General features: G+C 52.4%; 1 protein-coding gene across 1 annotated transcript in view; it reads left to right on the top strand.

Annotated features, from left to right (window-relative positions):
* The window catches only part of CNGB1 (cyclic nucleotide gated channel subunit beta 1), a 54,345-nt gene that overhangs the window by 15,218 nt on the left and 16,227 nt on the right, over positions 1 to 22,900 (top strand). The window contains exons 13-22 of the mRNA XM_039881091.1: positions 5,665 to 5,932; positions 9,946 to 10,108; positions 11,557 to 11,664; positions 13,749 to 13,906; positions 14,972 to 15,127; positions 16,180 to 16,388; positions 17,442 to 17,492; positions 17,774 to 17,860; positions 20,185 to 20,249; positions 21,108 to 21,230. Coding sequence (XP_039737025.1) covers positions 5,665 to 5,932; positions 9,946 to 10,108; positions 11,557 to 11,664; positions 13,749 to 13,906; positions 14,972 to 15,127; positions 16,180 to 16,388; positions 17,442 to 17,492; positions 17,774 to 17,860; positions 20,185 to 20,249; positions 21,108 to 21,230 — 1,388 coding nt within the window. The remainder of the gene's footprint in view (positions 1 to 5,664; positions 5,933 to 9,945; positions 10,109 to 11,556; positions 11,665 to 13,748; positions 13,907 to 14,971; positions 15,128 to 16,179; positions 16,389 to 17,441; positions 17,493 to 17,773; positions 17,861 to 20,184; positions 20,250 to 21,107; positions 21,231 to 22,900) is intronic.

Below are 22,900 nucleotides of genomic sequence, written 5' to 3'. Positions count from 1 at the left end.
TCCGGAGCTGGCCTTGCAGGCTCAGGGCTCCGGGGCTCTCCGAATTCCTCAGTTGAGTGTACCGCCCCAAGGCTTGGGATGAATGTCATCGCCCCCAGATGAACTCCTGCACTATGGGCATCCTTGTCGGCAAAGACAGCGAGACCCAAGTAGGTGGCTGCTCCCCCTAAGGGCTCCCATCCTTCCTTCTCTCAGGATTGGGGTACCAGGTGAAAAGTTTGCTGAAGCCAATAGCGGGGGCCTTAAAATTTGTGGGCACAGTCTGCTGGGTGACTCGGGGGAGGAGAAATAGGCGGGAAAACCCTTGCGAGCTGGCTGTAGCTACTACTCCCTGTGCCGTTAACTTGGAGAGCCGGGGGGTCCTCTAGGATGCCCACCTCAGCCAGTCCGTCTGGTCTTCCACTTGGAATTCCCTGGGATTTGGGAATGTTCCAGAAGTTGATAGCCTGCTGCTTCTTGGCCAGGCAAGAGGGGTCTTGGCAGGCACTGGGCACACTTGTGACCAGTGCATGACATGATGTGACGTACATGGGTCTTAAAACAGCCCCTGGGGGATGCCACCAGGCCATGGTAGGGCTGGTTAGGTGTATCAATAGCTGAAGATGTTTGTGCAAAATGTTTCCCAATCCACGTGTGTGATTTCTAACCCTGAAGAGTGCCGCCTCCTCTGGGATAATAACAAGAAGAATCATAATCACAGCTGCCATTTGTTTAGTACTGTTTCCTGTGGCAGACATGGTGCAAAGGCATCTGTCACTGCTCCCATTTCATAGATGAGAGGCTCGGAGATGCTACCCTACTGTCCAGGGCTGCCTGCCAGCTGTGCAGAGCTGGGCTTCCGTCCCAGGTCAGGCCGGCTCCAAAGCGAACACTTGGTGCCACGGACAAGGAAAGCCGCTGACCAGTCTTTACAGGTGGAGAATCAAGAAGGACCCTGGCATGGGGATTCTTTTTTGACTTTTCCATGAGATTCTCAGTGGCCCTTCTGACCTCACCCAAATAAGTCAGGCTGTACAGGCTGGGCGAGTCCTACCCATTCGACAGATGAACAAACGGAGGCAGCCCAAGGGCTTCTTGGTGACTTGGCCATGGCCACGCAGTGACTTCCTGGCCTAATTCTGGACTGAGCAAGACCCAGAGAGAGGCCTCCGAGTGGACTGTGGGAGGTCCATTTCCTGGACCTTTGTGCTCTGAGAACCGAGGAGGGCATAGTTCCCACAGTGTTTTAATATATATTATTAACATATGAATCTTCATACGAATGCAGTTGCAAATATAACTCTTAATGTATTTTTAGGATGGAAAGGGCCCACGAAGGCTAAAGCACCGGGGCCCTGTGAAAGTCATAATGTGCCCTTGCTTTTGTGACTTGAATCCGTTCGAGGTGTTGTGTACCTTCCTGAGCAGGGTCGGGGAGCCATGGCCTCGATCGTTTAGGCCTCTCATGATGGAGATACCCGCACAGTGGAGAGAAATAAAGTGAGTTGGGTGCTTGGATCCTCCAGACACCTGCCTCACTACTCCACATCATGTGGGGCTGCGTAGGCGCTCGGAGGTGGGCAGCGGAGTGGCCTTGGGTCAGAGACACCATGGTTTATCCAGGCTTGCCTTGTACGGGCTGGGTGACCATGGACAGGCCACCTGATCTCTCTGAGCCTCCGATTTCTAAGCTGGGATGCCATCGGTCACAGCGCTGGTCTCTCAGGGTTATTTGGGTGAGGATTTGGGGAGACACTGTGCAGGCCAAGTGCTGGGCCCAGTGCCTGACACGCAGCCTGTGGGAGATGCTGTGACAATATGGCTGCCAGATGACCTTGTTCCCAGGCTGCTGGCTCCAAAGTGACTAGGACTGCAATCTGCCCCCACTGCCTCTCCCACTCGGGAGGGCCGAGACTGGAGGATGGAGAATGCAGGTTTTCCGGGTGGCAGATACCGCGGTCCATCCTCCATGAGCCCCTTGGAGACAGGAGTCTTTGGGGTGGGTGGGCTGCTAGGAAGCAGGATCTAATTCTAATTACAAAAATCAATTAGCCTCTGGTTCTGAGTCACCTTTTTAACCAGATGCCACACATGGGCATCTAAGGCCCCAATTCACCCTGGTGACAGGCACTTTTGAGTATCTACATATAAATAAGTTAATTTGGACTAATTATCAGCATCTAAAGATCGGGAGATTTCACCTTTAAATGTACAGTTCAGGCTCCTTTTGAAAACTGGACTATCTGGCCACTGGGCCCCCATTCCGCGGGGAGTGGGGTTGCCAGCTCAGGCGGGCACGGGTTTTTTCTGATTTGCCATAGTCCTCTCTGCTCCCTCAGCCTCACCCCGGTCTCTGTCTCTCACCTGCGCCTGGCCCAGGGGCCCCTGAAAACTTCAGCAGTCGCAGTGTGGCTCTGATTTCAGGGCGTGAGAAGAGCAGGGCCTGCATTCAAGGTTTAGGTGGTATGTGACGATTTGCTGTGGGATTTTGGCCAGGTGGGTTCACCTCTCTGGGCCTCACTTTTCTCGTACTCCCTGCCTTGCCTGCCTCACCAAGGTGACAGGAGACCCTCAGAGTCGAAATGCTGGGCATATATTTTGGACACTATCCAGTGCTCTTTTGTCACACCCCGGAGGACCGTTTCTCACACAGTCCTCTACACAGTCCTCTTGTCTTCGCACATGCTGTTCCCTCTTCCTGGACACACTTCCTCGGGGTCAACTCATCATCTCGGAGGCCCAGCTCATAGGCCACCTCCACTGGGGGCGCCTCCTTCCTAGGCAGAACTGTGGCTGTGCCTTTCACAGCTCCTCGCTCCAGCATGTGTCTCAGACGGGGAGATCGTTAGTGGGACATGGGGTCTGCCGCCTGTGCTCTGCTAGGAGCCTTACGAGGGCATATTTGTACCCCACCTCCCGGCACACAGCTGGCACTCAGCAGGCGTCAGGAAATGTTTAATGCCTCTAACCCCAGCCCTTTCCTCCTCCCTCTCTGGGTCACAGTGTCCCGCTGGATAGCTGTCTGGTGGCACAGCCTGGTGAGGATCCAAGCAGTATAGGCGAGACTGAGCCCCGGAGGGCCTCACACCAGGTATGGAATGGCACTGGGCCAGGCACCCGGCTCCCTCTGAGGCCTGGGCTGACATCAGTGGAAGGGGCTGGGGCCTTGTCCAGGGGATTTTTGCTGGTGGGATGCCCACTGGATAGAGGGGAGCAGGGCGGTGGGCACCGCAAAGCCCTGTGCACACCAGGGCTCAGATGGCGCTAGGAAGGGCCTTTGGTGACACAGCTGTGTGTGGAGAGCAGTGGGACCTACACTCCAGTCCTCACATGGCTGTGTGACCCTGAACAAGTCACCTCCCCACCGGAAGCCTCAGTTTTACTCAGCGGCTGCCTTTGTAAAATGGGGCTGAACCCCCTCCCCAGAGTGCTGTGCGCAGTTGTACACTGTGGAGTGCAGTGCCTGGTGGGGAGGCTGTGCGGGCAGCTTTAGCTGCTTTGCCTCCACATGCACAGAGCTGGATAAGACCCCCTCGTTATATGTGACAAGTCCGGATGTTGGGGCCTGGGGCTCCTGTGTGCACCACCCTCTACGGGGTGGAGGCCACCTCCTTGGATGCCTCAGAAGGTGGCTGGCAGGGTCTGGCGGGCTGGTCAGGTGAAGAGTAGACTTGGGCAGACCTCCTGACGGGCTGGGCTGGATGAGGGCTAGGCGGGGGCTTGATGATCACAGCTCTGTTTCGCTTTATTTTTTTGCAGGAGGAGGCAGGTGGCCAACAGCTCAGGAGGTAGGGGTGTGTGTGGGGGGCAGGGGGGCAGTTACATGGGGAGTGTCCAGGATACTTTCAGGCTGAGATTAGCTTGGGCACAGGGGCACTCCACCTTCTCGCCCTCTACCTCCACCCTCTCTGCACCCCTCCACCTGCCCCATCCTCAGGCAAACCCATCCTCTGAGGCTTGGGGACATATTATTAGAGCCCGGTGATGTATTTCAAAGACCCCAGGGGAATTGCATGGAGGCCCCAGGACTCCAGCAGGCCTGGGGGAACCCTGCTCCTAGCCAGCCCCTCCTACCACCCCGTCACTGGGAATGCAGCCCTCTGGGCTGCCAGCCAGTGGGGGTTTGGCTCAAACGTAATGTATCTGAGTGAAAATTGAGGCCGGAGCTTGCTAAGGGCACGTCCTGGACTCCACGTCTCTTGATGAGCTCTTCTTACTGCTGAGAGCGCCAGGCTGGCCCCGGCACATGCACTTTGCTGTGAGGGACTGTGAGGACGGAGTCTAGAGAAGCTGAGGACATCTGGACACCAAGCCCTGGCCTGACAAGCCTCCACATTCCTCAGGCCGCTGGTGCCCCAGTGCCCTGTGAAGCAGACAGACCATTTTACCAATGAGAAAACCGAGGCTCCGTGTGGGTGGGATTTGGCCAAGTGGTCAAGGGCACAGACCTGTGTTTCACGCCTGGCTCCTCTTCCTTCCTCACCGTGTGATCTGGAGCCACTTCTGTGACCTCTCTTAACTGTGGCTTCCAAGTCAAGAAAGTCAGGGCAATAATAGTACCTACCTCCCAGGGTTGTTGGGCAGAGTGGGGGCAACAGTGCCTCGAAGGCACCCAGCACTGTGGCTGGCACTGAGCGAGGAGGCCATAACGGTACCGTGACGCTTGTGTCCCAGCCAGCCAGGGATTGAGATGGGACTAGAGCCAGGTGTCGTAACCATGGTATCCTGAGCTTGGTCCCTCTCTGGTCTCCATCAACTTCAACACGTACCTGTGGGAAACCTACTAAGTCTGCACCCGCATAGATGAATAAGGCCAGGATCACCTGGGTGCGGATTCAGGCCCCATGGAGCTGGCTTCATCCTTTCCCCAAATCATTTGGAAGCAAGTGGTCTGGGAACTACACTCTGAGAAACACGGAGGCACAGCCATTTGTCTGCAGCTACTCAAAAGTGTGGACCTAGAACCAGCAGCTTTGGCGTCGGCGGGAGCTGGTTGGAAATGCAGAATCCCAGGCCCCACCCGGACCTGCTGAACTAGAGTCTGCACTTTAACGAGACCCCTGGTGATTTGTCCGCACATAGTGTTTGAGGGGCAATGGCCTTGAGCCTTGGTTCTCAGCCATGACTGCACATCAGAATCATTTGGGGAGATTACAAATCCTGGTGCCAGACCTGACCCTGGACCATTAAATCAGAACCTCTGGGATGGGCCCCAGCATCAGACATTTCCAGACATCCCCAGATGATTCCAACAAGCGGCCCAGCTAGGAACCAGGGCCCTAGGAAAAGTTACTACTTCTGGTTGGATGTGAAATTAATGGAGCTCCAGGGTTTCTTTGGGATGGAAAGTCCTACCAGGCTAAGGATGTTTGAACTCCGAATCTGTGAGTCCAAGGATCTGAAGCATTCCAGGTTCTTTGATTCGGACTTTTTGATTCTGAGGTGGGAAATGCTGCCGGTGAACACAAGGAATTGGGGGAGGGGGGTGGCTCCAGGCTGTCCCTTAGAGCTGTTGGGCGGGCCAGCCGCATGACACGGTGACGCGTTCGCCGTTGAACTCCACGGACAAGAGTGATGCTCCAGACTTTGGGCGCAGCTGCTGAAAGCACCAGGCTGGTCTGTTTCGGTGCTGACAGGGAGGAGCCCCCCCCCTTGCCTCCCCCAACTCTGTGCTCCTCATTGCAGTCCCCAGGGTTTCGCCTCTGCCTGAGACCCCCGGGCCCCAGCACCATGGCTAAACCAGGCCGGGACATGGAGCTGAATCACCTGGTCCAGGACCAGCTGCCTGGTCAGGTGGCCTCCAGGCTTGCCCCCTCACACATGCTGGACCACCTCCCCAACGTGCCCAGCTACCGCCCCCCAACCACCCGCATCCCTGTCCTCATCTCCCGGAGGACAGCCTTGTCCAGCTCCAGCTTCGCCAAGGAGACCAGGAGCTCCGTCCGTCGCCTAGGTAGTGTGATCTCAGCCACCCAGCATGCTCACGCCCGCGATGTGTGCTTCTGCATGGCTTGGGCGGTTTCCCTGCATGGGTGCCATGGTCATGGTGTGGGACCATCAGTTGGGTTCGTGGAAAAGTACCCCTTCTTCCTCTGCTAATCAATGGCTTCATTGTGCTTGTGGTGACTTGAGAGATATTAGTCCCCTTCTCTCTGCGCGTAAAATTTCACAATTAGCTATTCATTTCTTTGGGTTAAACATTGCATTCTGCCGATCATCATTTTTATATAAGTAGTCACTCGCATCCTAGTTTAAATAAGTCACTCAGATCTCTAGGCCAAGAGGGCTGGGGCACAGAGCTGGGAAGGGTAAGAGAATAAGCGGAGGGGAATGGAACAGAAGAGGAATGTGGGGGTCCATTGCAGACAGAATCTTCTGACCTCGAGAGTTTACTGGGAGCTGGAATTTCTGAGGACTATTGATATCTGCCCTGAAAACTCCCTTTCAGGAAAGGAGAGGCCCCAGGTGCTGACAGGCAGGCCGAGACGAGAGGCATCCTCAGGGGCCAGTGCAGGGGGAAGGCCTAGCTGGATCTGTTTAATTGCGACAAGGTCCCCTCAGTGGCCTTCAGTCTCCTGCTACTTGCCGCCTGATGACAAAGTGCTCGGGGACATACTGACCTCTCTGGGCTCAGCCCTGTCACTTTCTGTCTTTACTCAAGCCAGACCTGCGCACTTTCCTTTTAGATTTGTTTATTTTCGGATGACACTGGGCAAAGTCGCCTCCGAGATCAGTAAGCGGATAGAACCGGACATTTCATGAGATGAGATCATTGTCCTTCCCTCCTCTTCCTGGCTGGGAGTGAGCAGAGTTGGGGTGAGGTGGCATGCAGCTGTCCCCATGACAAGGCACGACACCCAGGATCAGTCTCCTGGGCGAGCCCTAAATCCACTCACTCCAGAGGGTCCCCCGACTTCCACCCCACAAAATCATGACTCCATTTGTGCTATAGTCTGTACCTACTCACTTGTATTTGCTTGCTGTTTTTTACCCCCAGTGGATTCGCTTTTTTATTTCATTAAGTGTATTTAAACAAGGAATAGGAACTTGACATTACTATTAAAATGGGAGACCAGCATGGTTTGCCAGAAATAGAGGGCATCGATAGAAATAATCACAAATACACTGAAAACAAAGTCAAGGTGACGGTTTCTAATCAAGTAGGTGGCTGGCTGAAGGCTCACAGCTGGGGCCTGCTCTCCATAAAGCGGGATTAGAGTGAGTCGGAGAGGTGTTAAGGCCATAGCAGGGTCAACTTGAGACTTCTTCCCTGTGCATTCAGGATCTAGAGAGACTCGAAACGGGAGGAATATTCTCATTCTGTGTTGTCCTTTGCCTGGTCTATGCCGTCTAAACCATCTCAAGTCCTCCCTGGTCCCAGGGAGCCCCACACTTTGAGAAATAATCTGTGTGATGCTTTGGGACAGTGGACTAAACTGGCTGTGATGTGACACACGATGATTTTAGATGCTTCAGACAAGGCGATGACAGGTAGCAGCACATGGTAAGCACACGACCCCCATGTCAGCGATGCTGCTTGGCACCGAATGCCATTTCATTTAGACAGAGGCCTCTGCGTGTGCTGGTCGCAGTCTCAGGATGGGTGAGGATTTAAACCCCGGAGCCCGGCTGCCTGGGTCCAAATCCCCGCCCGGCTGCAGGTGCCCTCGCCTCTCTGTGCTTCGATTTCCTTTTCCACAAAATGGGGACAATAATAACGACAACCTCATGGCGCGGCCGGGGAGGGTAAAAGAATGAACATGCATAAGACACTTAGCGTTTAGGAAAACAAATGCTGGGCAGGCCCAGAGGAAGTGCTGAACGGTAAACGTAATTATTCTCTAAACCCATTTTATCATGAATATTATTCTTTGTGTTCTTAGTAATATTATTCTGGTCCTCTAAATCAACATCATATAAACCAATATAATGTCTAACATGAGTTCCCACTCTGCCAAGCTGGTGGGATACGGAACACCAGGCTTAGGAGTTTTCCTCGTCCCCTGGGGCTATTGAGTCTGCAGGGTCTTACTCAGGGGGTGGGATGCCATCTGCCATCTGCCCCTTCCTGGGCTCCCTGAGACAAACTCCTGGCTGGGCTGCCCAAGGCGCTTTCTGCCGCCTGGGAGCCACGCTGTGCGGTCCTCTGAGCACTTTTGAGAAGCTGTTTTTGTCCTGGCTGCCTCCATGCCCCAGCCCCAACTCCAGCTCACCTCTCCAGGAAGCAGGGTGAGGTCCCCTCTGCTCACGCTGTCTCCTGCTGTCCACAGCGTGGAGCATCTCTGTTGTTCTAGCAAAACTTCTTCAATTTTTTAAAAAACTTCTCAATTCCTGCTCATCCTCTTCTCCTGGGAGCTCAGGGCCTGGTGGTGCTCCAAAGTCTCGTGACCTGCTTGGGTTCTCTCTACCGAACTCCTCCAAGCGCTGGTCTCCCCATGGTGGCCATTAAAAAAAAAGTCACATAGGACATCTTAGCGAGGCTGCAGTGGTAGCAGCTGTTCCCAAGCTTTGCTATGTCGCTTGAGGATGACGAGAAGATAAAAGATGCCGAAAGTCAGCCAAGAAAGACAAAGATCCAGTGAACAAATCCCGGGTCAAGGCCAAAATGAAGTGGTCCAAAGGCAATGTCCAGGACAAGCTCAAAACCTAGTCTTGTTTGACAAAGCGACATATGACAAACTCTGGAAAGAAATTCCCAACTCTAAGCTTATGACCCCAGCCGTCTGTCATCTCTGAGAGCCTGAAGATCTGGGGACCATCGGTGGAACAGCCCTTCAGGAGCTCCTTCGTAAAGGGCGTGTAGAACTAGTTCAAAGCACAGAGTTCCAGTAATTTCCACCAGAAACACCGAGGGAGGGGGGACCCCAGCCGCGGGTGAGGATGCACAAACAACAGGACCTACCGACTGCACATTTGGGACAACGAAACTTTATTAAATCAAAGGAAAAAAAATGAGTCACGTATCCAAGTGTTTCAAAATGTTCCCCTCCCCATTTGGGGGATGTGCGCCTGCCTTGCTGGTGCTCAGGCCTGCTCCTGCCTGCTATGGGGAGGACCTGCCCAGGCGTGCTGGGGCATAGGGGCGCCATCTCAGCCCCTCGGCGTCCTCTGAATGCCACCTTGGGACAGACCTGTCCCCGCGGTCCCTGGGGTAGATAATGAAGCCTGAGGTAAGTAAGGCCACATCTAGGAGGAACCAATTCTTGAGACAGGGGATGTGGCTCCAGGCTTCTCAGAGATCGGGAGAGGGGTTGGGTTGATGAATTTGGGGGGTTCCTGGCGTGTTCAGAAGCAAGGAATTACCAAAATGGGTACCCGACCAGGAGGTAACACACACCGCAAAGACAAGCCGTTCCTCCTGATTGGCAGAAACCTCCAACGTCTTCATCTGGGGCCCTTTGAGAGTATGAAGCCAGGTGCCTTCTTGCCCTCCAACCCCGGCCTAGGCATCGTCACCCCTCTCTCGAGGCGTGGAAACTGAAGCCCAGAGCGGGGAAGCAGCTGATCTGGGCTGTGCTAGGCCGGGCCCCAGGACTTGGGTCCCTCAGGCTCCCCACGCCCTCTCTGAGTGCTGCTACACCCCTCCCTTAACCTTGGGTTCTGGTGCTTCTCCAGAACCAAGGAAACCAGGTGGGGCTTTAGAGACCTGGAGTCCAGGCTATGTCCAGGAGCTCCTGTGGCTTCTGTGGTGTCATGGCTTCTTTTGTGGTTCCTGGACAGGTGGCTGGGGCGGCTTGGCCCTCAGAGCCCCCTGGGCTTTACATTCTTACACCCCTTGCCTGGAGCGCTCCTGTGGGCTCTGCTGAGAGGTGAGGCTGCCAGAAGCTGCTCCAAACATCCTTTCTGTGGCTTTTTTGAAGAACACAACAAGGCCCCTAGGACCTGGTCTGTCTGTCTGTCTCTCTGTCTGTCTCTCTGTCTCTCTCTCTCTGTCTCTCTGACTGTCCTCTCCTTCCTCTCTCCAAGTGCCTGCCACAAAAGAGCACCCGGAAGTGCAGGTGGAAGATGCTGATGCTGACAGCCACCCCCTCATCATGGAAGACAGTCCACCCTCACCCGAGCTGCCGCCACCTTCTCCTGCTACAGCTGACACGCTCGCAGTCCCGGGATCTGCCCCAGAGACCCACAGGTCACCTTTTATGCTTCTCTTGGGCTTTTCACAGCACCGTGACACTTGTCCATTTGGCAGATGAGGAGACTGAGGCCAGAGAGGGGAAGCAATTGGCCCAAGGTCACCCAGCGAGTCGGCGTTAGAACTGGGGCTATGCCCCTCCTCCCCACTTCCTGGCTCTCCTGATTCCTGGCGTAGGGCTCTAGAAAAAGCTCTCTAAGGTGGCCCTGTTCCCAATACCCTCGACTGTGTGTTAGAAGAGGGTAATGCATGTGACAAGGCTAAATTCCACTCCCTTTTTTATTATTAAATAATAATAAAAATATTAAATACCAAAGAATGCTAGAAAAACAATCACCTCTAATCCCATCACACCAGACGGTGTTTTTCTTTCTGTGTTCTCTTCTCTACTTGGTTTATGGGACCAGGCTTTCGCGTGTGGTTTTAACTGAAGGAGCGAGTTCGATCAGATCTCATTTGAGACCACATCTCATTTAGCGATCTCTTTGTCGTATTACTAAGCCGTCTCCTTAACACTCATTTATGATGGCCGTGTGACATTCCCGCAGCTCCATGCGCCAGAATGGACTCCAATCCCCTCTTATCGGGCACTGTCTAAATGGTGCTGTGAACATCTCTTTGGGCTTCTGCTTGTCCCTGGGCTCCTTTCTTAAGAGTGGGATTTTTGGTCAAGGTTGCCTCTTGAGATATATTTGTTGCTGTGTGGTTTGAGTTGGTTTGGGATAACCTGAGCCAGCTAACTGAGAGAGGTCTTGCCTAGAGCTGTAGGCAAACTGTGAAGTGCAGCACAGTGCTTTGTGAATTACTGTATTTAAGCTAAAGGGGGAGCTGACAGTGCTTCTCCTGCACTGGCTGGATTGAGAGATGGATTTTTTTCTTCATTAATTTTTGCTCTCATCTATGAGCCCTTGAATAATGTTTCACCTGAGGTCAGGAGCCTGCCAGAACCGAGATGGCTAGATGTAGCAAACAGGGAACTCTCAGGTTTTAAATGGAGAAAAGAGTCATAATCTTACCCAGCTTCAGAACACAGCTGAGGTCTCACTGTGTGATAAGCTTCTCACTGAGTTGGGCAGATTTAGTCCCATTTTACAGAAGGGGGCACTGAGGTGGCTCAGAGAGTTTCGGTAGCTTGCCAAGGTCACACACTGGTAAGAAGCAGGGCTGGATATAAACTCAGGTTTGCCTGAGGCCAAGTCAATGCTGTCACTTTTTCTCTAGGCCATTGAACAGACGTGGAGACTGAGGTCCACAGAGTGGCCGTGTCCCTCCTTTCTCCTTTTTTGTCTCCCTGAGGGCAAGTGATGACCCTTTGGCCGCACCATTCCCTGCCCCGACCCAGGATTCGGCTCTGGGTGATCTGCAGGGACAAAGTCTGGCTCACTTCCCCTTGGTCCCTGCCCCTGCCCCTGCTAAAGTCCCCTTCCATGTCTGTGTCCTTGCAGGAAGAGGCTGCCCTCTCAAGATGATGAAGCTGAAGAGCTAAAGGCGCTATCACCAGCTGAGACCCCTGTGGTTGCCTGGTCGGACACCTCCACCCCACAGGGCACCGAGTGAGTGGGGACCACCTCTGGGGTCTCAGAGGGTTGGAAGGGTGGGTGAGTAATAGAAAGTGAGTTTGGGGGAGCATGGATGTTTTGAGAACCCTCCGCCATGAGGCAGACTCTGCCAGTGGCTTCTGAGCGGTGAGACAGGGCTGGGTCTCCTGCCCAGGCTGGTTGTCCTGAGGCTTCTAGAAAACCTGCAGAATGGGCTCGCACTCTGGGCCCAGCTGTGTCCACGTGCAGCGGTGCTCAGAGGAGGCATCTCTGTGCAGATGCTCTGTTGTAAAGGAGAGGCTGAGGGGAGGCCATAGGCAGAGGCTGACTTCTGGCACTAAACCTCTGAAAGAATCAGCAGGGAGAGGAAGGACCGTGAGGGCGGGGGGCGGAGCTTGTTAAAAGTACAGACTCCCAGGCCCCACCCAGACCTGCTGGATCAGAAGCTCAGACAGTAGGCCTTGGGGAATCCATCTTTGCAAGCTCCCCAAATGATTTGGATGCAACTGGTCTATTGAACAACGTTTAGAGGCCATTGCAAGGGCATCGGGACCTGTGTCTCTGACATCTAACTATCCCAAGGGCTGGGCCAATGGGAGGTGTTTTCCTGAAGAGTCTGAGTAGCCAGGTTGATGCCAAGTTCCTGCCCTGGGTTCTGGTGTGGGATCCCCATCCTGCTCCCAGCCACAGCTCCTGCAATGGCCACAGGAGACACCAAGCTTTCATTCCAGTTTTTGGAGTTTATGTTTTAACAGAGTTGTGGAAAGTTCAGAAAAGTTAAAGAAGCAGGAGAAAAAAAACCCCAAACCTTACCTATAGTCCAGTGGTCTGTTTCATCATGCAGTGGAGTCACATCTTATGCGGTAAGGTAGGGGTAGGGTTAAGACTTAATATTAGAAATAAGGTATAAATCAGGCATAATAACAAAGATCACCCCTGAGAACTCTTAAGGAGGCGAACAGGCATAGCTGCTGCAAGGAGACCTGGAAGATTCAGTGGCTTAAGGAACGAGATATTGCTTGTGTCATAGTCATGTTGAGTGTTTCAGGTCAGTGGAAGGCTCTGCTCCATGTAGTCATTTAGGGATCCAGTTCACAGCGTCTCTGCCACCTTCTATGGCTCCCAAGATCCTGCCGGTCACCATTAGAAAGGGAGAATGCCAGGCCACTGTTACACAAGGAGGCCCGGAGTTGCATGTAGCATGTCCACTCACCTTCCACTGGTGAGAGCTTCCATGGCCATACCTGAGAAACGCAGTCACTGGCTGGGTGTCCACGCCCCAGTGCCACCCCCCAATGGAATATAACGGATGTGGGCGAGCAGCTCGTGTCTCTGCCACACCCGAGTCCCACCTCCCATCGGGACCCCCAAACTGGCTGTTTCCAGTTCATCTTCCTCAACTGAGCACAGAAGAATAGCTGGCTTGAGTTTCAGGAACTCAAAAATATGGGAAAAAAAAAAAAAGATCTGAAAACACCAGTACTATACCCAGGCCAATGAAGTGATCAGAGTGAGGTCACTCGGGGGACAGCTCATTCATACAGCCCCTGTCAACTCACCCAGGGCCCTTGCTCCATGCTGAGTGGGATGTCAGGCAGACTGTCGTTCTGTCTGTCTGTCTCTCCCTCTCTCTCTTTCTCTTGCTTCTAGGGTGTAGTTTAAATTCCTATAAGTTAAGAGGATATACAATGTATCTGGACTGTTCTTTCCACCAGCTATTTCTGAAGCCTAAAAAAGTAGCCCTGTCCCCTCTCTAATCTGTCCCAGGCACATCTCGCATGTGAACCCCAAATTGGAAATAACAGCCCTGAGCTGAGTTCCCCCTAAGTCACCAGGGGAATCAATGTTTCTCCAGATCCGCCCATCTGAATCAGAGCCTGCATGGTGCATTTTCTAAAAGTTGCCTCCCCACTCCCCCACCCTCCAGCGTGATTCTCAGACAGAATTTTCTTTCAGGAGATATTAAAGCAGTTTAATGAAAACGGGGGCAGGAGTCACTCCTTCAGGCCAAGTGGGGTACAGGCACTGTTCAGCTCTTCCCCAGGGGCATGGGGTCCCTTCCCACGTAACCCGCTCGCCTTTGGGTGCTGTTTCCACAGCGGCCAGGGCCGTGCGTCCTCTACGGCCAGCCAGAACAGCGCCATCATCAACGACCGGCTCCAGGAGCTGGTGAAGCTGTTCAAGGAGCGGACGGAGAAGGTGAAGGAGAAGCTCATTGACCCTGATGTCACCTCTGATGAGGAGAGCCCTCAGCCCTGTGAGTCGAGGGTGGGACGGGGCCCCTAATGCCCCCTGTCAACTCATGGTGAGCGTGGCCCCCAGGGAAATGGCTGGGGTGCTTGAGATAAGCCCAGACCCCCACTTTGCATTTGGAGTCCTGTATGTACAGGTTTAGCTCTATACCCAGGGGTGGGAAGAGGGCCAACCTTTGACGAATTATCCGGTTGGCTCCCCAGGTCCCAGGGCAAGGGCCCTCATGGACTCTCCAGCCTTTTTCCTACTGGAAGGCAGGTGGTCAACCCTGGGATGTATCTTGTGGTCTTATGCTCAGATGGTGTCCACAATCCACTCTGGAACTAGACAGTCTTATTTTTCAGAGGCCTCAGTTACAATATTCTTATGGGGCTACCTGAAAGTTTTCTGCTTCCAAGGTACAGGAGGAAATGAGAAATGTGCTCTGCTGTCAGGGGGCATTTCCAGGTCTTTCCAAAGGAGAACAGTGCCTTAGAACTCAGGATGCCACCATGAATTATAGGTAGCAGACTCTGACTTCACAATCCTAAGCTATAAACATAGTCATATTGGACCTATACGAGCCAATCTCTAGCCAACATCACCCTAGAAACACAGAATGGCTGCGATCCCATTCCGTCTGGTTTTAGAGATGAAGGAGCTGAGATTCCTGCTCTGAAAAACTTAGAGCAACATTTCCCTGATTTCTGACCCTGAGTGGTAGGAGTCCTGAGTATGAAATGCTCCCAGCCCTGCAGAGGGCGCCAAAGCAGTCCAGACACAGACCCACAAGCACACACTTAACTGAAACATCCAACTTGCCCAGAAACATCTATCTCATTTGGGGCGGTTCCAGGTTGATAACTGGTAAGTTTCTGGACAGGTGTCCAGGTCGCTGTTAATGAGGGAGCTGTGGGGTTTGCCCCAGGAGAATACCCTGGTGTCTGCACACAGGGCTTGTAGCTAGTCGTGGGATGGTGCCGGGGTCCCTTCAACTCCAGTTTCAGGGTCTGCAGTTGCTAGACCTCTCTCAGCATCCTCTGCCTGAGCCTCAGGGCTGGGTTGGATGGTCACCGGTGTTATCCCATAGCCCCAGCCAAGAAAGCCCCAGAGCCGGCCCCGGATGCAAAGCCAGCCGAGGCGGGGCCGGTGGAGGAGGAACACTATTGCGACATGCTCTGCTGCAAGTTCAAAAGGCGCCCCTGGAAGAAGTACCAGTTCCCCAAGAGCATCGACCCGCTGACCAGTGAGTCCTGGGTGGGCAATGGGCATTGCCACTATGCAAGGTGAAGGGGCAGGAGATTGGGTGGGGAATGGAGTGGGGAGTACAAGAGGTGGGCTGGGCGGCCACAGACCCAACGTTCATGACCTCCCCCCAAAACAGAAACATCCCTGGAATAGGAACGTAAGATCACACCCACCTTACAGACAAGGAAACTGAGGCACAGAGAAGCTAACGAGTCTGAACGCACAATTAGTTAAAGTTAGCGGCAGACCCAAGACTCTTGACTCTTGGCCACGTCTTTCTCTTCTGCTCTCGCTGGCTCCTTCCTGGAGCTGCTGCTCTGAGCAGAAAAGGGAGGAAATTCTTCAAACGGGTAAAGCGAATTCTCTCTCATTTTCCTTTTAGTCCATTTTATATCCCTTGGGAATAACAACTTTGCATATATACACAGTACTTTACAGTTTACAAAGGATCTCCCTGCCTTTCTCATCTGACTCCCCGAGGAAGGCAGAGCAGGTGCCAGAGAGGGACTTTTCCCAGGTGATACAAGAAGTCATTTGGGGGACAGAACTCCAACTCTGGTGTCCACTGGGCCTCTAAAATGACCAAGTAACCCTACAATGTCCATCCACCTATCCATCTATCCATCCACACCCATCCATCTATCCATCCACCTGCCCACCATCCACCCCATCCACCCATCCATCCACTTGTCCATATATCTATCCGTCCATCTTTTATGCATTATTTACTATTGTGTAAGTAAGGCAAGAAATAGATATTAAGAAAAACTTCAACAAGAATGAAAGCAAAAGAAGTTTCTAGTTAGCTATTATCTAATAATGCCCCCACATCCCTCCTTACTCTGATTTGTTATGGCCTATCAGTGATTTATTTTTAAAACAAAGATCATTTCCCTCCCACCTCCACCCCCACCAAGTTACAGAATTGTCACATAGAGTGCTTACAGGAAGGCGCAGATAGACAAATGGAGAAAAGCCCCGCCCTGATCCCACTGTGAGGAGCGGATCCGGCTGATGCGCTGGCACGTTCCCACCTCCCCTTCCGCACAGACCTGATGTACATCCTGTGGCTGTTCTTCGTGGTGATGGCCTGGAACTGGAACTGCTGGCTGATTCCTGTGCGTTGGGCCTTCCCTTATCAGACGCCAGACAACATCCACCTCTGGCTGCTGATGGATTACCTCTGTGACCTCATCTACTTCCTGGACATCACCGTGTTCCAGATACGCCTGCAGTTTGTCAAAGGAGGGGACATCATTGTGAGTCGCAGGCCAGTGGAGGGGGTGGCTGGGGGCAGACTCTGTGGCTGGAGTCTTCAGGGGACCAAACCCCGATGCTTTGATATACAAGATAAGTGAACAAGGGGATTGTGGGAATATCTGCCCCTGCTTGTTCAACATCATGGTTGCTTATTCTGCATACCTTTGATATGTTCACTTACACATGCCAGGGGTGAAATGGTTTCTGGACCATCTGATGGAATTAGAGATGGAGAAGTGGTCCAGAGAATACCCTTTAGTATAGGTGGACCAGGTTCAAATCTCAGCTCTACCACGACTAGCTGGATCGCCTCTCTGAGACTCAGTTTCCTCATCTGTAAAATGAGGATAGTGCTTGTTCCCGCCTCATAGCATCGCTGTGAGGACTGACGGAGGTAATGCATGCAGAGCGCTCAGCACAGGTGACGGCTGGCACTCGACATTGCCTGTGGGTCCCGCTAAGAGCATGATACTTGGACCAGTTTGAGACCCTGTGCTCTGGTGCAGGCCCCACTTACCGGAAAGGGAACTGAAGTCCTGATGGTGACTTGGCAGAAGCAGGAGGCACGGTCCCTGTCTCCCTGTGCAGGTGGTCACTTTTCGAAATTTCACCCGGGCAGCGCCTGCTTCACTGTGTGCAGACAAGTTGAAATTGTGCCTTTAAAACAATTTAGACGAAGAAGCATTCCCCGGGCAACCCCTTTCCTGGTCTGATCGAGCCACCGGCAGCTCCTCAGTAATAAGGCTGTAAATGGTTCAGGGAAGACCAGCATTGCTGAGAAGGATGAGCTCAGTAGCCTCGCCTTCCATCCCAGAAGTTGGAATCTAGCTGGGTGACCTTGGGCAGCTGTCTCCCTGCTGCGGGCTCGACCTCCCCACCCACAGACCATGAGACTTTCACCTGAGCTCAGTTGGTCCATTTGGGCTCTTGTCCATGGGGCTGTTGCTCCGATCAGAAGGTGGGGGGTCTTTAGGGATTTCCATCACTGCTCCCATGGGGTCAGGGATTAAGCTCTCAGGTCATTTCATGGTCATTATCCCATTTTCTTCCAGACGGACAAAAAAGAGATGCGCAATAACTACCTGAAATCTCCCCGCTTTAAGGTGTGTGCTAGGGATGCAAGTGTCTGTGGGCTCTTGGAGGGTGGCGTCTCAGGGGGTCCTGGGTGCCTCGGTGCTGGAGTGGTGTGGTTCCCCCTGGACTGGCACAGGCTGGGCAGCCAAGCAGAGGCCTGTGGGTGGAATGCCTTCTGCCCTAGTTTGAGGCCCTCTTGGGACATTCCGAGCTTACCTGTCCATGGAAGGTAGAAGCCCAGTCACTCACCCCACCCCACGCCCCTGGAGTTTCCTGTTTTACACACTGTGGTGTCCCACTGGGGTTTCAGATGGACATGCTCTGCCTGCTGCCCTTGGACATTCTCTACTTGAAATTCGGCGTGAACCCCCTCCTGCGCTTGCCTCGCTGTCTGAAGGTGAGAGTGGCTTCTCCATCCAAGGTCGTCAGCTCCCCCTGCTCTGCACCAGCTCTGACATCTTAATGTCTGCCCTGAGCAGCACTGGGGAGGTGTCAGGGAGGGCTGTCCCAAGGGGAGATGGGACGTTCCTTACAATCCTTAGCACTTCTTAATGGTGCCTGGATTAGGTGGTGTTCTGGAGGCTTTACAGCTGCTTATTCCTCACCCCCGCGAGGCGAGTGTTGGTAATGCCAGCATTGTACAAATGAGACGTCTGAGGCACAGAGGGGTTAAGTAACTGGCCCAAGTTCACACAGGTAGGAAGGAATGGAGTTTGGATTTGAACCTAGACCGTCTGTCTCCACCGTCTACGCTTTCAGCGATGACTGAGACTCCAGAGAGGAACTCCTGCTTTATGATGGTCTCCATCTAAAAGATGGGGAAACTGAGGCGTGGAATGCTTGGGTGACTTGCTCAAGGTCACAGGAGCCGGGAAGTAGCACCTGGGATGGATTTGCATGTGCAGCCCCACGGCTGGTTCATTGTCGTTTGTTGCTCAATGTCATGACAGCCATTCTTCCCGCCACTAGGGCACAGCTGGTTTCCCAGTGAGAGTGACAGTATAGAGTGAAGACCTGGCAACTGTCCTTTAACGTGACCAGTGTGGACAGCTAGTCAGAGGACTTGTGATCTTCCAAATGGAATTTCCTGGCAGACCAATTAAATTCACCTCTCTTCTTACATGATGCCTGATGCCTCTTCCCCAAAATGGCAATGAGGGAATTTATAAGAGACAAATGCAATCTCCTTAATAACCAAGAGAAACATGGCAGAAAAAAGTAGGAAGAATGTAAGAATCCCGATGAAAAACAAGCACATCTTGCTGGAATTGAACGGAGAAATTGCTGCTGAGCTCCCCGGCTGCCAAGACGAAAGGGGAAACTGGACACCCCACCAGTTTTATCTGACAGGTGCCAGCCTCCTGGGGGCCGCTAAGGTTGCTATAGAGCCAAACATCAGAGTGGGGAAGGTTGGATCCACAGCCCAGTTTTCATCCCACATGCAGAGGTGGGATCTATATCTTGATTCACGTGGCGGGTAGTGAGTGTGTGTACCTCCCATGCCGAATGGTTAGCACCATTCAGAGGACACGACTCTTTGAGGCAAAGGTGAGGGATCCAAGCCCATGGTCCTTCTCCATCCAGTGCAAAATCCAGATGGAAATGACAACAAACACCCGGACGATAGCTAGCATGTCCCGTAAGAAAGCATCATCAATCAATGTTATTTTCAAATGTCAGACAACATGTGTGCAGTGATCCAGAGGCAGTGTGGCCAATTGGAAAGAGCTTGCGGCGTAAGTCCAGTCTGGCTCTATTACTTACCAGCCGTGTGCTTTGGGCAAGTTACAGAACTTCCCTGAGTGCCATTTTCTCTCTATAAAAGGAGAATGACGATACAGACCTCGCATGTATAGAAGTGTGTGTGTATACACACACACACACACACATACACACACACAGAGCTGACCTTAAACAACATGAGTTTAAACTGCACGGGTCCACTTATACGTGGATTTTTTCGATAAACATGTACAGTACTATAAATGTATTTTCTCTTTCTAATGATTTTCTTAATAATGTTTTCTCTAGCTTACTTTATTATAAGCATGCTGTGTATAATACATATAACATACAAAATATCTATTCATCGACTGTTTTATGTTATCAGTAAAGCTTCTGGTCACCAGTAGACTATTACTTATGTTTTTGAGAAGTCACACGTTATGCACAAACTTTCTACTACACTGGGGTCAGTGCCCCGAACCCCTGCATTCTTGGAAGGTCATCTGCAAAGTGCAGTCATCAAAGGTGCTCATAAAAAAGAGCAATTGTTATTATTACACTTTTCCTATTATAAATAAGCCTTAAGGATATAAGTGAGGGTGTTAGGGATGCTGTTCCTTTATAAAATTGTTTTCTTTCCAAGTAAGCATTAAAAACAGTATCCTTAACACATGTGCCCCTAAAAGTTTCACGATCAGATTCAGAAGGTCTAGGAGTCCTCTGAAATTATATGCAAACTGTAAGGACATAATTCCGTGTAATTTCTAAGGGAACAGGTACCATGGCTTCCATCAGATTAGAAAAACAAAGTTTCTGGCTCTGACCCCTCTAAGGGCTAAGGACCTCTGATTTTGAAGGTTCCCTCTCTAGCCCCCTCCCACCAGGGGCTGCAGAAAGAGCCCAATCCTGGCACCAATAGGGAACGGGCGGGGGAGGTAAAGATAGAGTGTCACCCCACAGACGGTGGCTGCCCTGATACCTTGCTCTTCCTCTCAGTACATGGCCTTCTTCGAGTTTAATAACCGCCTGGAGTCCATCCTTAGCAAAGCCTACGTTTACAGGTGAGACCCCCTATGCTCGCGCGTGTGCACACGCACGCACGCACATGCATGCACACGCAAACACGCACACGAATGCACACGAACACACATGCAAACACGCACACACACGGGCACGCACACACGTGCACACACGTTCTCTGCCCACCTCGCTTCCCTTTTCTCACTCCCCTGGCCCTGCAGCCCTCACCGCCAGCGGAAGCCAGGCCTCTTCCTGGCCCTTCTTTGAAGAGACGTTTGTTTTTTAGAGAACCAGGAATGTTCCATTTCCCCCAATTGTGAGAAGGGCACACATAGGTGGACACAGATGGCTCACTCTCACTTCTAGGGAGCTGGGCCTCATGTTGGTCTCAAACACAGGGGCAACAGTTGTAAGGACACAGTGGGCCATCTGGTGGTTGTCCAAGGATGGAACCCGGGACCAGCCAAGCCACACTCAGGGACAAAGCTCCTCTCCAGACCTCTCACAGAGTGGCCCTTCTCTGCCCAGCTCTGCTCCTTCCCTGCCCCTCCCCACGGAGCCCCCTCTCGGGCTCCCCCATTCCCCTAGAACTGTCTGTACATGGAGCTCTGTGCCAATTTCAGCCCTTAGTCTTGACAACTCTCCATTCGAGTGCTTCCGTTTCTAACCGGCAGCCTCAAAGAGCATCCCATTGGCCCAATCCAACCACTGGCCGGTTCCCATCAGACCTTGTCCACCCTGCCAGGCAGCTGGGCAGGGCTATGGGACTCCAACAGCGGGACCTGGGGCATGGGCATTGGGGGAGGTGAGGACTGGCTTGTTCTCTGCATCCCTACCCCTGGGTGAGATGTCACGCTGCCCTTTCTGCTGTCGTGTTCATGCCTGTCCTTCTTCTGCAGGGTTATCAGGACCACAGCCTACCTGCTCTACAGTTTACACTTGAACTCATGTCTGTATTACTGGGCGTCGGCCTATCAAGGCATCGGCTCCACTCACTGGGTTTATGATGGAGTCGGAAACAGGTAAGCCACAGTTTTCCTTCTGGGGCCATAAATCATGGCACAGAGATTCCCAAAATGGAGTCCCATGACCACTATGTCGTTGAGGCCACCTTGCCCCCAAGGACCTACTGACATGATAAGATCGAAGGGCCAAGTGTCCAAGTCCTCACTAAGCTAACATTTCCTGAGCACCTGCCACGTGCCAGGCAGAGGGGTGCAGAGACATGAACAAGACCTGCTGGAAAGATCCTTTCAGCGCCCCAGAGTCTGGGAGAGTTAGCAAATTCACCGCAGGTGCGTGTACACATGCACCCTGAGGGCATGGCCGAGAGGGAATGAGGCCAGAGAAACCTCAGCACAGCTCCTGGCCATCACTAGCCATGGAGGAGCTGGCCAACAAGGTGAAACCAACCTGTCAATCCAGAGAGCTGCCATACATGTGGGACATGCTCGAATGATGATGATGATGGCGATGATGATGGCGGTGATGATATTGATAATATGATGATGATGATGGTGATGATGATAGCAGCCAGCCCTGTTCTAAGCACTTAACATAGTAATTAACTTAATCCTCCCAGCAATCACACAGGAGAGGTACTGTCATCATCCCCATTCTACAGATGAGGTAGCAGGTTGCAGCGCCTTCCCAGAGTCACGCAGTTGATACGTTGGAGAGCTAGGATTTGAACTCAGGCAGCGCGGCTGCAGAGTCTTAACCGTACCATCTGCCAGGTGCTGTAGAGGAGTCGGGGAGGCAGGGAGGTGGGATAATCCGGGAGGGTTAAGTCTGATCTTGGCCCTGATAGGTGAAGAGAAGGGGCAGGGAATCCCAGAGGGCGAGGGGAGGCGGGGGGAGGGGGCGGGGGCGCGGGGCGGGAAGGGAAGAAAGGGGCGGGGTTGCAGAGTAATGGAGTCCGGAGCTGGGAGCGGTTCTGTGTGGCTGGAGGGGGTGCGCCCGGAGGTGGGCGGGGCCTAGTTGCCAAGCTGCCTCCTCTCCTGAGGAGCTGGAACCTCACCTTCTAGAGCAGCGCTGTCCAGGGCTGCAGCCACTGGCCACACGGGCTTCCAGCCTACGAGCACTTGAAATGCAGGTGTGATGGGTGTGCGGGAGGTGTAAATTACACACAGGATTTGGAAGACATGAAAAAACATGCACACTCTCTTACTGCTAATTTTTAAAAGGTTGGTTACATGTCGAAATGGTTAATTTTGATATTTTTAGTTAACTAAAATATATTGTTGAAGTTAATTTCACCTGTTCCTTTTTACTTTTCAAAAATGTGGCTACTAGAAAATTTAACACCATACAGATACACCACCATTTATTTAACTATTTCCTTATTATTGGCCACTTAGGGGGTTTCCAGTTTTTCACTGTGACACATGGCACTGCAACGAACATCTTTGTATATGACTCTGTGCTCTGGTCTGACTGTTTCCTCGTAATAAATTCCTAAAGGGGTTGGCAGGGTCAAGGGTACAGACATTTTTTAAAGTTTTTTAAAAAAAAAGTCATTATTTTAATTAATAGACTCTCGTTAAGAGCGGTCTTCAGTTTACAGAAAAATCGATTGGAGAGTCCCGCCTTGTTTTTTAAGGCTTGGATGGTTATCGAAAGCTTCCCATTTGCCCCCTCACCTCTTGACTTTCAAAGCCTTTTAAGCCAGAGAATAACAGGACCCAGGGGG

The sequence above is a fragment of the Pteropus medius genome, unplaced genomic scaffold (genome assembly GCF_902729225.1).
Source record: "Pteropus medius unplaced genomic scaffold, Ma_sr-lr_union100, whole genome shotgun sequence".
Classification (NCBI taxonomy): Eukaryota; Metazoa; Chordata; class Mammalia; order Chiroptera; family Pteropodidae; genus Pteropus; species Pteropus medius.
This window is presented reverse-complemented; position numbering and strand designations above follow the sequence as displayed.